Genomic DNA, 14,791 nt, shown 5'->3' with positions numbered 1-14,791 from the left:
GCCCATCCGTCCACTGAGCCACAAATGCTGTTGTGGCTGTGCTTGGTATTGCAGCTCAGTGAGATGCTACGAGCTGCAGTACCAGGTACAGCCACAGCCTTGCAGCACTGTGCATGGGTACATAATCGGTGTGGCCTCTATATCCAGCTGCTAAGCAGGGGGGCAGAGAGTTGGACTCCCACCAATATCTATTAAATGGCTCATCCTAGGGATACACCGTCAATATTTGTCTGTTGGGGAAAAAAAGTCTGCTCTAGTTTCTCTGCCACCTTTTTGATCAGCTGTTTATGACCTGACAGACTTGCAAGAATAGCATTGCATACAGCAAACTGATAAAAGCATGACCCAACCCAACAAACTCCATTGTCAGTCAACATGTATTTTTGAGCCACCATTGTTTTTTGCTTTTGTATATTACTTTCAAGGCCAAGGCACACTACCCCATTATAGCTTATGAGGCCATTCATGTGCATAAAGCCATATCTCTGCAGCTTTGTAAAACAAGTAATTGTCATATTGCAAAAGTACATGTTATTGCCTTAGGAAGCATATAACTTTCATTTTTAATTGCAAGAATGCCCTTTTAACTGTTGGCACAACACATAGGGCAAAATGTGTTCCTCGGGCATCCTCCACACCCAGGTACTACTTCTGGTGTGAAGATGGAGTAGTGTGATTCATCACTCCATAGAACATTCTTTCTTTCATTGTTCAACTGTACAATGGTGACGCTCCTTGCACCGTTGTAGACAGGCTGATGTATCATCTTTGATAGAACCCGCCAGACGTTTGCAGGATGAATGGAAGGAATTATCAGCTGGAGTGTAGTAGAAAGTACGCCACAGAGAGCTTCTGATGTCATTCGGACCAAAGAAAGTCCCACTTCATTTGAACATACATGAAAACCACTTTCCATTCTTTCTCAGGTGTCCAATTACATTTGCTAGGATAGTGGTATATTCTATGTGGACATATATAGGACATTCTAGAGCAGTCACCAAGTTTGCACTGGTTATTACAACTAACCAGTGCAAACTTTCCCATTTTCTGTACTGGCCACAGTCATTCTTCTTCGAGAAGCGGCTCCATATCAAATGAATAAAACAAAAACCCAAGTAACTTGCCACATATTAAACTTTTATTGAAATGAATCCTAGTGGTTTTGTCCACATGTATAAATGAGCTGCAGAAGGCATTAGGGGTCTGATTACAGTCACACATCCATAACTTCCTTTTAGTTCATTTTCTATATATTGGAATACCATAGCCTGCTGCACTTTTCTGTGCACTGCATCATATAATGCCGGAGGCATAGATTAGATTGGTTGAAACGTTAAAGATACTAATCTAGTCGCACAGTAAAAAGGTATTGCACAACTTCATTTTTTTTTGGTCTGCAAATGATGCTATTACATATGACCACTAGAGGTCAGTATTTCTCACTTGCTGTCACTTCAAGGGCCGACCAGTATATCGCCATTTAAAAAAAAAAAAATTAAAACCAGACCTTGTATTAATGTAATAAATACAAATTAGACAAAACCAGACTTTTTCTAACCCAGTTTTTATTTTCTGATAGTTTTAGTTTTCTTTGTTTTTTGTTTTTTGTACAGGACTATGGGGGCAGCCATCTTCCTGAGCTATATTTAATAACATTAAGATAATTTAGTGATATGCTTTACAGCAGCCTCATAGGCCATTGGCTCAATGATCAAGAGGCGTCCCATTGACTTGCACGTTCTAGAGCTACTCTGTGACCCATGCAGAGGTCATTTTGCAGGGAGAGGAATAGAAAGTCTCAGCTTATACCTATTATGAATGGTGGGTCCTGTGTGATCTACGTGTAGGTGTCGCCTCTCAGTGTAATCCTGCCTGCCATGATGGTGAGAGGACTGCTTCAAAGCGTTCTCGGCAGATCAGCAATTGACAAACTAGTATTAGACACTTGGTCAGTGTGAAAAAAGCAGAAATTTAGGTTGCCTGCACACGAACGGATTTGCATTGCGGAATCTGCGGCAGGCGAATCTGCAGCTAGTACCATTCGTAACATGCTATGGAAAAGTGCTTATTCTGCGCCCGAGCGGAAATCAATTGCGATTTCCGTGAGCAGAGGAAATATCACGGCACGTTCTATTTTAATGTGGATTCCGCATGGACAGCTTCCATTGAAGTCAATGCAAGCCGTCTGACCCGTGGCTCTTCTGCAATTGACATTGCAGATACCTGCATCATTGCCTAGAGACAGCAAGGGACAAGTAAACATTTGGAAAAAAAAATCTGTACTGCGCATGTCTAACGGCTCGCTGTCCGGACAATCTGCAGTATAGATAATGAGGAAAGAGGACAGGTACGTGTGGTCACTAGCTGGGCACAGAGCCTGATTACGCTGTGGGCTCCCACATGCGAACTACGGCTCTGCTGTGGACAGCTGGCCTTAGGATGAATGGATAGATATATCTATATTTCAAATTTTTTTTTTTTTTTTAAATGCAGACTATAAATGCAGAGAGAGGCAGTCTCTGAGTATCACGGGTCCCTAGGAATGGTTAGGGCCTGGCATAAACTTTTACTTGAAAACTTGAACAAAATACACAAGGCACTTCATTTTATGACTTTATAGTGCAGGCAAATGACTCTCAAACATAATACAGAATATATTCTCCTGCAGTACCTCCACTGCAACTCGTGTAGAGGTACACAATTAAAGGGTGTACCTCTACATGGTGATCCTGGATCTGGATGGCCGTGTATAAAAATCTAGACAGAGAAGTAGTACCTCTGCACTGGCCTTGTCCTGAAGAATTACTTACAAATGCTCTCTTACTATTGGGGACTCACTCCACTAACATCCAGAATTCAGTCATCACAGGATCTCTCTCCTCCTCTTCCATCTTCACCACAAGGAAGCTGAAGGTGCTTCCATTTGGCTCTGTGTTAGGTTGCAGACAAGATGGAACTCCTGCTACTCTAGAAGATGGACTCCATTCCTGCTCTCAAGCATTCCGATTTAAACCCTCTCTCATACCACATAACATCACAAATACACGTCAGGGAAGGGCTACAGATGCCGACTAGGAGTTTATCAGATTGCAATAGATATAACACTCTAAAAGGAGTGCTATAACCAAGAAAAAAATTCTGAGATTGACTCACCCGGTGTTTGGTGAGTGCCCCTGTGTAGAGGCCTCACCAACACCTCCACTTCCTGGTTCGTATGTAAATCCCCCTGTTCGTCCGTTTGGCTGCTGGGCTTCTGTGTCCTGCTGTGTCCTGCTGGATTGAAAGATCTGTAAGATGAGAAAAAGTTGCCCGCGCTCTCAGGACCCGAACCCCCGGATCAGGCTGCAAACATCACTCGCTTCAACGTTTTATTAGTACAATCTATGCATACTCAGTGCTGCTCAGTGCAACGCGTTTCGTCGTAACCTACGACTTTGTCAAGCACAATCAGCATAAAATTACATAATTTCGCTATTTATAGACAACTCACATTTAAGTAGTGGCATCCTATACGTCCCGGTTTCGTAGGAGTCGGCAGTCCAGGCGTCTCTACGGAGCGGAACGCAGCGGGAGGGGTGGGTGTCCGTGTGGCGCCTCCATGCGTGGTGACGTCAGACGTACCAGGGGTGGAGCTATATCTCCTCCATGTCCTATTGGTTCCGTAGCCTGTCAATCATAGCGCGTTAGTCACAGGAACGCTGGCAGTATAATGGTGCCGAGTGCCGTGCATTACTCCTCCTCATGTGACGTAGATGTGTAAGTCACGTGTAGGGCTCTTATGTTTGGGCCGTATCCTAGGTGACTGCGGGGGACATGTTGTCTCTTTATTTTACAGCATTTCATGGTTATGAATGCTGCACCTGTTATACAAATACAGCACTGTCATAATTGTTAAAAACAATTATGACTTACACATCTACGTCACATGAGGAGGAGTAATGCACGGCACTCGGCACCATTATACAGCCAGCGTTCCTGTGACTAACGCGCTATGATTGACCGGCTACGGAACCAATAGGACATGGAGGAGATATAGCTCCACCCCTGGTACGTCTGACGTCACCACGCATGGAGGCGCCACACGGACACCCACCCCTCCCGCTGCGCTCCGCTCCGTAGAGACGCCTGGACTGCCGACTCCTACGAAACCGGGACGTATAGGATGCCACTACTTAAATGTGAGTTGTCTATAAATAGCGAAATTATGTAATTTTATGCTGATTGTGCTTGACAAAGTCGTAGGTTACGACGAAACGCGTTGCACTGAGCAGCACTGAGTATGCATAGATTGTACTAATAAAACGTTGAAGCGAGTGATGTTTGCAGCCTGATCCGGGGGTTCGGGTCCTGAGAGCGCGGGCAACTTTTTCTCATCTTACGGATACCACATAACATGACGGACTTAATACATTTACATGCAGACTTGGATTTTATTAAAATTAACCTCTCGAGCACCGTAGCTGTGCAACTCACACAGTGGAAATGAAAAGACAGATTTTGCACAGTGCGTTCACATAAGACAAACATATATGACATTTATGGAGGAGACCAGGATGATGTGCTGGGCCACTACAGATTCTCCTCCTACTTATGCCTATATGCCGACCCCGGCCCGTCCAAAACACAGTGTATATATCCGGAGTTGGGCCAGCTTAAGTGCATTACTTTCATCGCCTTTAAGAACTCTGCTCAGTCACGGAGTGTGCAAGACGAAACCTGTATACACAGCTCCTACCCCTGGTTACCTATATGTAAGGATGTACCCACTCCTAGTGTACTGTGACTGAAAGAAGTGCAATTTCTATGTGTGGCTTTTATTTATGACGGCGTGTAAGAACTATGACTTTCAAGTACATTTGAGAAAATCTACTAGGGTGAACAGAATTCAAAATCACTAGTATTGCTATGGAGCTTCCTACATAACACTTTGCTTCAAAGACTGGTAAGATGAGATCAGTGGCATGAACATCACTGTCTTTTTAGAGAAGGAAACACATTGTACCAAACACACAAATATGAAAGGATGGCTGGCAGGAAAAAGAGCAAAAATATCTGAGAGCAGTCAGTCGTTTACGTCAATACTGCTGTCCGTGATTGTGAGAAGGTGAACAGAAGGCCCCGCCCCCTGAGACAGGCTGGAACGGGCTGCTAACACTGAGACGGGACTTTGGAGGTTTCTTGTGTCCCCCTATCATACACACACAAAGCAATCATACCATGCATGAAGTTCATGCACACGGTGACAGTAGCTAATCTAGCATTTTTAAATTTGCATTAATTATATTTAAAGTAGTCATAAATGCATGGGAATATAAATGGCTTTGAAGAAATTACTTCAGAGAGCATGAGCAAATGAAATATAAACACAGAACATCCCTTTACTTCTCCTCCTACACGTTACTTGGACATTATAAACGTTGCAAACAATTCAACTTTTCAATGTGAAAAACAGTCAATAACTGAGTATTACTTTAAAATCCTTTCTTTATAAGGGGCATAACGGGGGAAAAAAGAGTAATGTCTCTTACTAAAAGTGTCTAGTTTCAAAATAATCTTTAGAAAGTGGACAAAGTTTTTTTTTTTTTCCCTTATGTTTGCGAGACATAAATCTCACCGCTTTCTGAGTCTGTGGACCAGCCTGTGGGGGACGGCATACTGCCCCAGGATTTGATCCCCAGGGATATCATAGAGGACGGACTGTCCGGATTCCGCAGATATCTTTCCACCCTCCTGGGTGGCATGGCTGAAGTGCTCAGTTCCTTTACCCCTGGCTGGCTGGTGAATGGAGGTCTCAGCTCCCTCCACAGAAACAAGTGCTCAAATGCACTGAAATGCATACGTAACCCCGGGTCCTCAAATCTCTAAGAAAGGGATGCAACGCCGGGGGTATTAGTGTGCGGGCCAGCTGATTGTCCCTATGGACCACAATCCAGGGGAGCAGCGGTTCCTCTCTCCCCCGTGGCCATAGTCACAGCTCTTGCCTGGGCTGCAAAATGTCCACCAATGGGACCTGTAGGCAACACTACAAATCTCTCCGTGGGTGTGTCCATCTTGGGTCTGGCTGGCTCAAAAACATCCCCCTCCTCCTCCAACAATGAAAACATTCTTGGCAAATACCTTTGCATTGGTCCGTCTGGTGGCAGTTCAAGAATTTCACCTTTAACGACACAACAAGAGAGCACCACCACCATCCCCCCGCCACGGCCCACTTAATCATGGCCACATTCCGTAAACCAACTAAATAAAACCACGCTACTAGGTCCACAGTCGCGACCACAATCCCACCAACGCAGTTACTGTTAAGGTACATATTACCAGTCTGACTGGGCATGCACTGTGGGCCGAAGCCCACCTGTATTTTATTTCTGACGTTAGCTCTGCTGAGCAGGGCACTGCAATGGGATACATTTATGTACCGCCGATGGGTTCCAGGGAGCCACCCATGCTGTGGGTCCACACGGACTTCATATTAGGGATTTGTACCTGCCTGTGTCTATGTATTAAAAACCCCAGTCAGACTGGGGCATGCAGTGTGGGCCGAAGCCCACCTGCATTTAATCTGACATTACCTCAGCTGTGCTGGGCAATGCAATGGGATTTATTTATGTAACGCCGGTGGCTTCCTGGGACCCACCCATGCTGTCAGTCCACACGGAGTTGTACCTGCCTGTGTCTACTTATAAAGAACCCCAGTCTGACTGGGGCATGCAGTGTTGGCCGAAGCCCACCTGTATTGTATCTGACATTAGCTCTGCTGTCCAGGGCACTGCAATGGGATTTGTTTATGTACCGCCGGTGGGTTCCAGGGAGCCACCCATGCTTTGGGTCCACACGGACTTCACATTAGGGATTTGTACCTGCCTGTGTCTATGTATTAAAAACCCCGGTCAGACTGGGGCATGCAGTGTGGGCCGAAGCCCACCTGCATTTAATCTGACGTTACCTCAGCTGTGCTGGGCAATGCAATGGGATTTATTTATGTAACGCCGGTGGCTTCCTGGCACCCACCCATGCTGTCGGTCCACACAGAGTTGTACCTGCCTGTGTCTACTTATAAAGAACCCCAGTCTGACTGGGGCATGCAGTGTGGGCCGAAGCCCACCTGTATTTAATCTGACGTTAGCTCTACTATCCGGGGCACTGCATTGGAACAAACTACAGGAGCAATACAGCGCTAATGAGACGTGCACAGCTACGCTAGCATTGGAGTCCGCTGTAGGCACGCGATTGCTGAGGGTTTGTGCAGAGGCCTATGTCCTGGGTGCAGTGAAAGTCCGCTTCCAGCCTAGGATTGCTGAATCTGTGGGCCGAGGGCTATGCCGTGGGCTCGGTGCAAGTCTGCCATGTTTGGCCGCTCAGATCAATTTTTTGTTCATGTCTTGGGTTTCCTAGGACCCACTTATGCTGTTGGTGCAAACTTAGTTCCCATTGCGGTGTTTGACCTGTCTGGCACAAAGGCACTGACTGACTTGGGTAGGGGGCAGAGCGCTGACTGCTTTCCCCTTGCAGTGTGGATTGAGCTATGCGACACCTTGACAGAATGAATAGTGTGTGGCACATGGATTCCCCATTGCTATGCCCACGTTTGCAGCTCCTGACGGAGGTGGCACACGATTGGAGTTCTCATTGCTTCTGTACAGCATTGTGGGCTATCGCCCCGCCCCTTTTAAAGAGGGTCGCTGCCTGGCCCTGCCAACCCTCTGCAGTGTGTGCCTCCAGTTCCTCCTCATGGCAGACGCACTTATAAATAGACATGAGGGTGGTGTGGCTATGAGGCCAGCGTGTGGCATGAGGGCAGCTGAAGGCTGCGCAGGGACACTTTGGTGTGCGCTGTGGACACTGGGTCGTGTGGGGGGGGGGGGGGGGCCGGGTAGCATGTAACCCAGAAGAAGTGGCAGCGGAATGTCATGCAGGCAGTGATTGTGCTTTGTTGGAGGTAGTGTGGTGCTTAGCTAAGGTATGCCTTGCTAATGAGGGTTTTTCAGAAGTAAAAATTGTTGGGGGGGGGTGGACTATTGCCGCTATTGTGGCTTAATAGTGGGACCTGGGAACTTGAGATGCAGCCCAACATGTAGCCCCCCGCCTGCCCTATCTGTTTCTGTGTCATTCCCATCACTTTCTTGAATTTCCCAGATTTTCACAAATGAAAACCTTAGCGAGCATCGGCGATATACAAAAATGCTCGAGTCGCCCATTGACTTCAATGGGGCTTGTTACTCGAAACGAACCCTCGAGCATCGCAGGAAGTTCGACTCGAGTAATGAGCACCCGAGCTTTTTGGTGCTCGCTCATCTCTATTCTTTACCCATTGAAGTAGCTGCGATCTGGCCACTACGGCTGCTATATGAAGAGACCCTGCTTCCTACCCTAGCATAGACGCCAGGAGCCGAGGAGGGGTCAGACCGGAGCTGCTTGATTGAGCAAAGTACTTGCTGCTCGGCTGGATGTGCTCACAAGGCATAATTTTTTACTTGCAATGTGCCCGCTAAAAAATAAATGGCAGCACTGGCATTGGGACTTAATTACCAGCCAGGCTGGTGGCTTACTGGTCGGGTGGCATCATTACAGAGCATGATATAGAGGGTGCCAAGATAGGTAACGTTCAGGGGTAATATCCTTGGCTTTAAATATGGCAAAATGCGGTAACCACACTGGAAGACAGAAGATAAACCATCCAGGAGCCACTTCACTTCTACTTCACACTAGGGATGAAGAACCTGTGGATGATCATTGCATTCATGTCATCGCACATCTTTCTACACACAGTTGTACTGATAATATAAGGTTGTTATCAGTGTAGTTTTTGTTCTTTCCTCACACAAGTAGAATCACTGGTTTTAGATACTTGCTGGAGCTGCATCCACCAGACACAGATGACTGCTTTACTGTATAAGAGTGATAGATGCCTACAGCATCAGCTGGTATCTTATACTGCTGGATTGGCGCCCAGGGCATATGACCTGACTGAAGGTGTTGTACATCAGAGAAACCCTGTTTCTCCCTCTCTTCTAAGCCTAGAGCTTATCCTGATATCAGCTGGTTTCCTATTGGCTGACAGTCAGCTTCAAGCTCACTGGTGCAGAGTCTAAGGGCGGGGAATTATAATACTAATCCCTATGTAGCAGTGGGAGGAGTCCATAAACTGCGGGAAGGAAAGACCTGTTATAAAAGAAAGAGTCAGTAAACAGTTAGGCAGACTCAGACAGGAGTGAGAGAGAGGAGGTTGCAGTCAGCGTCGGAGAGGAGGAGGCATATGTACAAGCAAGAGCAGACAGTTTCAGCATGGGGTTTTCCCAGGGTCGAGAGCAGAGAGGAGGAGAGCCTTTCCAAGATCGGTCTTCTACTAAACAGTGAGTCTAAGACTACCTGGTGAACTCAAAGCCAGGATTAGTCCAACAGCCACTTTAAACTCGGCTCTATCTTCACTTCACTAAACTCTAATCATCCCTTCAGTAAAAATAACCAGTGGGGAAATTGTCTTTCAAACCATTTCAGATAAAGGAAAGGAGAGAGTGTTGTAGTCAGTTCTAAAGCAAGTTAATATTGTTGTTCTATACCGTGTTTAATCTACTGCATACTGCTGCACATTCTTGTACCACCTCAAGTACCATTGTGAAAAATTGTGTACTCAACTGTTTTACCCAATGCCAACTCCAGTAAATCTGCGTACTCCCAGATTACTATCGCCAGCTATTGGAATGGTCTCAATTATTTCATCAGCATTCCATCCTGAGGGTCCAATTGGAGTACTGGCATCACACGTGACAAAACAGGCCTTCCTGTTAAGCATACCACAGTACGTTCCTCAGATCGCTGCACAACCCCCAAGCAGAGCACTTTTGACGTCACTGTCCGGAGAGGCCACAAGTGACAACCCTTCTGCAAACCTCGTGGTTCTCCCTCACGTTAGTACACTAGGCTCGGCCATTGCAATAGCATAAAAGTAAAGACGTAACTCAATAATATAGCAATTACGTTTCCAGTGAAACCATTTAGATCACTGGAGATATTTAAATTTAAACCAATCAGACCAAGGATCCCAGGTAGCTCTAAATTTATCATGTGCTCTATTAGCCCAACTTGTTTGTTCTTCAAGTCTTTTAATTTCATTGACTTTAGCAATCCATTGCACATGTGAAGGAGCAGGTGAATCCTGCCCATCCGCAACTTTATTGACATCAAGTAGAAGCAAAAATATGGCTACATTGTATAAACAAAGCACCAAATAAAGTTGCAAACTTTAAGCATAGCTGCCTTTTCCTCTACTGCCACCTCCTGCAATGGAGGATCCAGATCCAGTCCTGCCTCCTCCCCGACCCCCTCGTCCACCATTGCCTCGTCCACCATTGCCTCGTCCACCATTGCCTTGTCCACCGTTGCCTCGTCCACCGTTGCCTCGTCCACCGTTGCCTCTTCCACCGTTCCTTGATCTCCTCACTCGCAATCTCTGTTTAAGAAGACATAGAGCATGTTCAGCTGATGACTGGTGATAGGTTATGACATAATGGTGATAAATGTGCCGCAACTGTACCTGCTGAGTCACGTTGTCACAAGTCACCACCATGACATCTCGATCATCTTCCATCATGAAAGAGGCTGCGCACGATTTAACCAGCTGTGGGGGATATTCCAGATGAGGGTTACTACAGATGCGATTACATGATGCATGCTGAGAGCCCCATAGTGGGGTGTAGACGTATAGTACACTGGAGACTTTAATAACGTGTGGAGACAAGTTAAGTATGACTTCAGGGAGCCTTACTATCACAATAGGTTGATACTCTAAGGCTGGATTCTGTAGTATTTGCTATCCATATTGAATTGTTACTGTAACTGTAAAGTTTGTACCAGTTTTGTAACATATATATATATATATATATATATATATATATAATACATGATGATTAAGCCACTACATTTTAGAAAAAGCATTGGTAGAGAAGGACTTTTCTCTGCTTTTGGTGCTTGCTAATTATACTTCATCTGGGAGGGCATTCTAGAAGAGGAACAGACAACTGGTAGAGAGAGAGACCGACTGTGCAAAAAGGCCTGTGGGCGCTGTATGGCAGTGACTGTGGTGCATGATAGGGTAAAGGCCGCACCCTGTGCAGTTTAATGGCTTGTGAAGTTTTGGGCACAAGGTCTGACTGTTGGGACTCATTCACACAGGCATGAGTGTTTTTTTAGTTGCGTGAATTAGCAGCATATTTGTGGACCAAAAATGCTGCTTCCCTGCGTATTCCAGGCCACCTGCACGTTCGGACATACATACATATGCAAAAAAGCCATTGTTTTCTCATTAAAACATGCAGTGAATATGTAGGTTTCCTACATATTCACTGCATATTTACCCAAGCCCATTTACCTCAATGGGCTTGTGCGGTGCAGAATATGCACCAAAGTAGGACATGCTGCGTTTTTTTTTCCCACACAACCAAAAGCCACATGAAAAATATGCAGCTTTAAATGTACCAATTTAAAACAATAGATCCTATTCCCTACGTATATACGGCTATCTGACTGAGCCCTAGTGGATGTTACATGTATAGTAGGAGGGTAGATGGCCAGGGTTAATCTTTGCGCTTTGTTGATGTAAAGTGATGTAGAGAAGTATTTGCTGTGAAGCACAACAAAGCCGGACGGAACCAAGCTTGAAAAGAAACTTTGTGTGCCAAGCGTCTAAATCCGGAAGATGGCGATCCCAGAGAGCGACGAATCCCCCGGTTGCAACAAAATGTGATATATAATCTGTATCCAGGGGCGTAACTATAGAGGATGCAGGGGATGCGGTAGCACCGGGCCCAGGAGCCTTAGGGGGCCCATAAGGCCTCTCTTCTCCATATAGGGAGCCCAGTACTATGAGTAAAGCATTATAGTTGGGGGCCCTGTTACAAGTTTTGTATCGGAGCCCGGGAGCGTCAAGTTACGCCTCTGTCTGTATCCTTCTGTTTTATGACCACATGACTTTTACGCTGTACATATACCATTATTCACTGTACTGTAGGGCATGACATACGTACCCCGTCTTCTATAAATGCGCAGTCATCGGTCGCCTCATCCTCTGGTTTCTGACACAAAGTTTCTTTTACGGTGAAATGAAGTTGGTGAAAAGAAAACGTTTCATTCTATAAAATAGAAGAATCCTGCCTTCAGATTTTGACACATGAAGTAATGCACTTGTTGGCTCTCATGGGGCTTATTACATATATAGCAGTCTGCAGCGCTATTTGTTTTGCTTAAAAAAGCGGAAATGAAGGTAATAGAAGCAAAAGTATTTCCATTTTTCATTAATGCCATTGAAATTAATTGGGTAAAAAACTGAACCGTTTTAGTTCCGTTTTTATTTCTGTCTCTCTTATGCAAAAATGGAACAGAGGGACGGAAATGCCAAATGGAAATTAAAGGAAGTGTGAAAAAGCCCTAACATCGATACAAGGCTTATATATTAGCCTGCGACTATTGATAACTGGGTTCTGCTCAACTGTTCAACTGTTTTCGTCCAGTTTCTTGGTTTTAACCCTCCAGCAGTCATGTTAAAATTGGAAAAACCCTCCCAAATTTGTCACTTTTTCAATTGTATATTTTGACGTAGTTCACAGTGTGGTATAAATACAACATTAGGGCTTATTCACATGTACGTATATCGGTGGGTTTTCACGCCTGGCCAATATACAGTGTCTCTTTCAGCAGATACTTTTTGTGTGGCACCACACTCAGGACCAGAGCATTTTAATTTTTCAGTTGACAGAGCTGTATCAGTACTGGTTTTTGTGGGACAACTCGTAGCTTTTATTGGTACTAACTTGAATTATTACATATTTTTTTTATTCCTGTGTAGGGAAAGTGAGATGATGAGAAAATGGCTATTTTCTATTTATTTTTACAATTTCCCTGCTTTATAAATGTAATATTTTATAGTACGGGGTGTAGCAATACCAAATAGATATAGGCTTTTTTTTTCAATATTTAAAACCTTGGGTAAGGGAAACAAAGTTTTTTAAACTTTTTTTCTGTGAAAATGTTTAGTTGCTATGGGCAGCAATGAATGACTGCAGCATCTGCAGGGTTAAACTGTGTAGGGGAGTGATTTAGATGAAGTCCTCATCATTTCACTCCTTTTTTCGGGAAAAAACCCTGTATGGGACAATCAGAGAGCAAATGTGCTTTCTGATTGATTAGCGGTGGTGGTGGTGCTAAAAAAAAATCATGTCATCTCTCTCCTTGGAAGAAAGATATTATATATACAGGACAATCACAGATCCTCTTTGCTGATCCTCCCATCCACCTCCCTCTCTCACACACATTAAAAAATGACAGCTGTAAATTCATTATGCCCGACTCCACTTCAAAGAGCTTTAACTCCGGTTTGATAAGGGCTACTAACATGCTTTCGGTATCATTTTAAAGCCAATAATCTTTAAAATGCTTTAAAATGACATCAAATGGGAGCTATTTTTAAAGTAGAACAAGTTCTGCCCACCCTAAACTGTAATGCTTTTTTCCTGCAGAATGAACAGAGCTCGCCCAATTCTGATGAGAGGTTAATAGTATGCAATAAAAGATTTAATATTTAACTTGCTCTAGACGCATGCCATCAAAAAGTTGCAATTTTGGTGTAAGTGCTGTTCTTGCATAATTTTTTTTTTTCGTACTCTACCACTACTAGTGTTTCAAAAATTGGGTAGAAGGGCTGTGGCTTAACTTATTAATTCAGACTCTGCCAGTTATCACGATATATATCACATTGCTTGGAAACCCCTTAAATGCATTAGTGTTTCATAACCAATGAGATGTTAAATACAGATGCAGGATCAGAGATCTGTGTCATGATGGAGTCACTTACCATCCTGTATTCTGTGTCATTCCCATGGAGCCTGTAGAGGGCGCTCTCTCCAGACATCTTGTTGTAGTAATCAGTGCTGATCAGACACATGAGAGAGACATCGTCCTCACTCCACCGCATTGTGGGCAACAGCCTGCCATGGATAACTGCAATAGTTCCCAGCACCAAACCCAGTGTCAGATACTTGTCCATGTTGTGTGATGGTCTCGGACTGAACGACTCAAGCGCTTTTATACTTCTGGAAAAATGATTAAATCGTCTGCACTGAGAAGGAGAAACCAAGATTACAGCACAGAGGATGTTCTGCTATTACTGCTATTACAACATCCTGAGGATTTACAGTCAGAAGTGGAGAAGAAAGTCACCAAAATTCCTAGACGATGTTAAGGGAACATAACACAGGAACTGATTATTCAAGATGATGATCTGGTTTTATCCATCTCTGGGAAAGCTGGGGTCCTGAATGGCAAATCTGTCCGGTTGTACAATGATGTATTCTCATTATCTATATTGCTAATAGTTAGACAAAAATAACTACTTTCTTCCAAAAACATTGTTGCACTTGTTTACGGGGTTGTGTGTAGTATTGCAGCTCAGTCTTATACATACCAATGGACAACCAGTGATGCTGTTTTTGGAAGAAAGTAGTTTTTGTTTTTTTTTAACTCTGGATGACCCATTTCACTATAAATCTTTGCCTTTTAGGACTCTCAGAAAGTTGGGTTAAAGTCATGACCAATATGGTTGTCGCCCAAATAGATATAACTTCGGAGCTGAGCAAACTTTTCGACATCTTGGTATGCAAATGGGGGATTGAAAAGTGCCTCCACGGCGCCAACTATTGCAAGGTGACTTCCCTGTAAGTTAATGTCTGACCTTTCAAAAGGTTTTGTATCAGGACTTAGAATATAAGCCAAACCAAAGTCGTCTGCAGAAGAAAAAGATACA

The 14,791-nt window shown here is 44.4% G+C and overlaps 1 protein-coding gene across 1 annotated transcript; it reads right to left on the bottom strand.

Moving 5' to 3' along the window:
- Window positions 1-10,128: 10,128 nt before the first annotated feature.
- On the bottom strand, window positions 10,129-14,063 carry LOC136586731 (cathelicidin antimicrobial peptide-like). The gene is made up of 4 exons (XM_066584918.1): window positions 13,844-14,063; window positions 12,021-12,125; window positions 10,532-10,615; window positions 10,129-10,447 (listed from the first exon to the last, which is right to left on the bottom strand). The coding sequence occupies exons 1-4, from the start codon at window positions 14,033-14,035 to the stop codon at window positions 10,241-10,243; spliced, it is 588 nt and encodes a 195-aa protein (XP_066441015.1). The 5' UTR covers window positions 14,036-14,063; the 3' UTR covers window positions 10,129-10,240.
- Between the last annotated feature and the right edge of the window lie 728 nt (window positions 14,064-14,791).

Source organism: Eleutherodactylus coqui, chromosome 12 (genome assembly GCF_035609145.1).
Source record: "Eleutherodactylus coqui strain aEleCoq1 chromosome 12, aEleCoq1.hap1, whole genome shotgun sequence".
In the NCBI taxonomy this organism is placed as follows: Eukaryota; Metazoa; Chordata; class Amphibia; order Anura; family Eleutherodactylidae; genus Eleutherodactylus; species Eleutherodactylus coqui.
Note: the sequence above shows the minus strand (reverse complement) of the source record. Positions and strands in the feature narration are given on the sequence as shown.

Bases quoted from the DNA above. Each gene is read 5' to 3' on its own strand.
- LOC136586731 (XM_066584918.1), bottom strand. From the start codon at position 14,035: ATGGACAAGTATCTGACACTGGGTTTGGTGCTGGGAACTATTGCAGTT. The intron at 12,126-13,843 runs GTAAGTGACTCC...TCTATTTTATAG, and splicing joins ATGACACAGAATACAGGATG to AATGAAACGTTTTCTTTTCA. The intron at 10,616-12,020 runs GTACGTATGTCA...TATCCCCCACAG, and splicing joins GCGCATTTATAGAAGACGGG to CTGGTTAAATCGTGCGCAGC.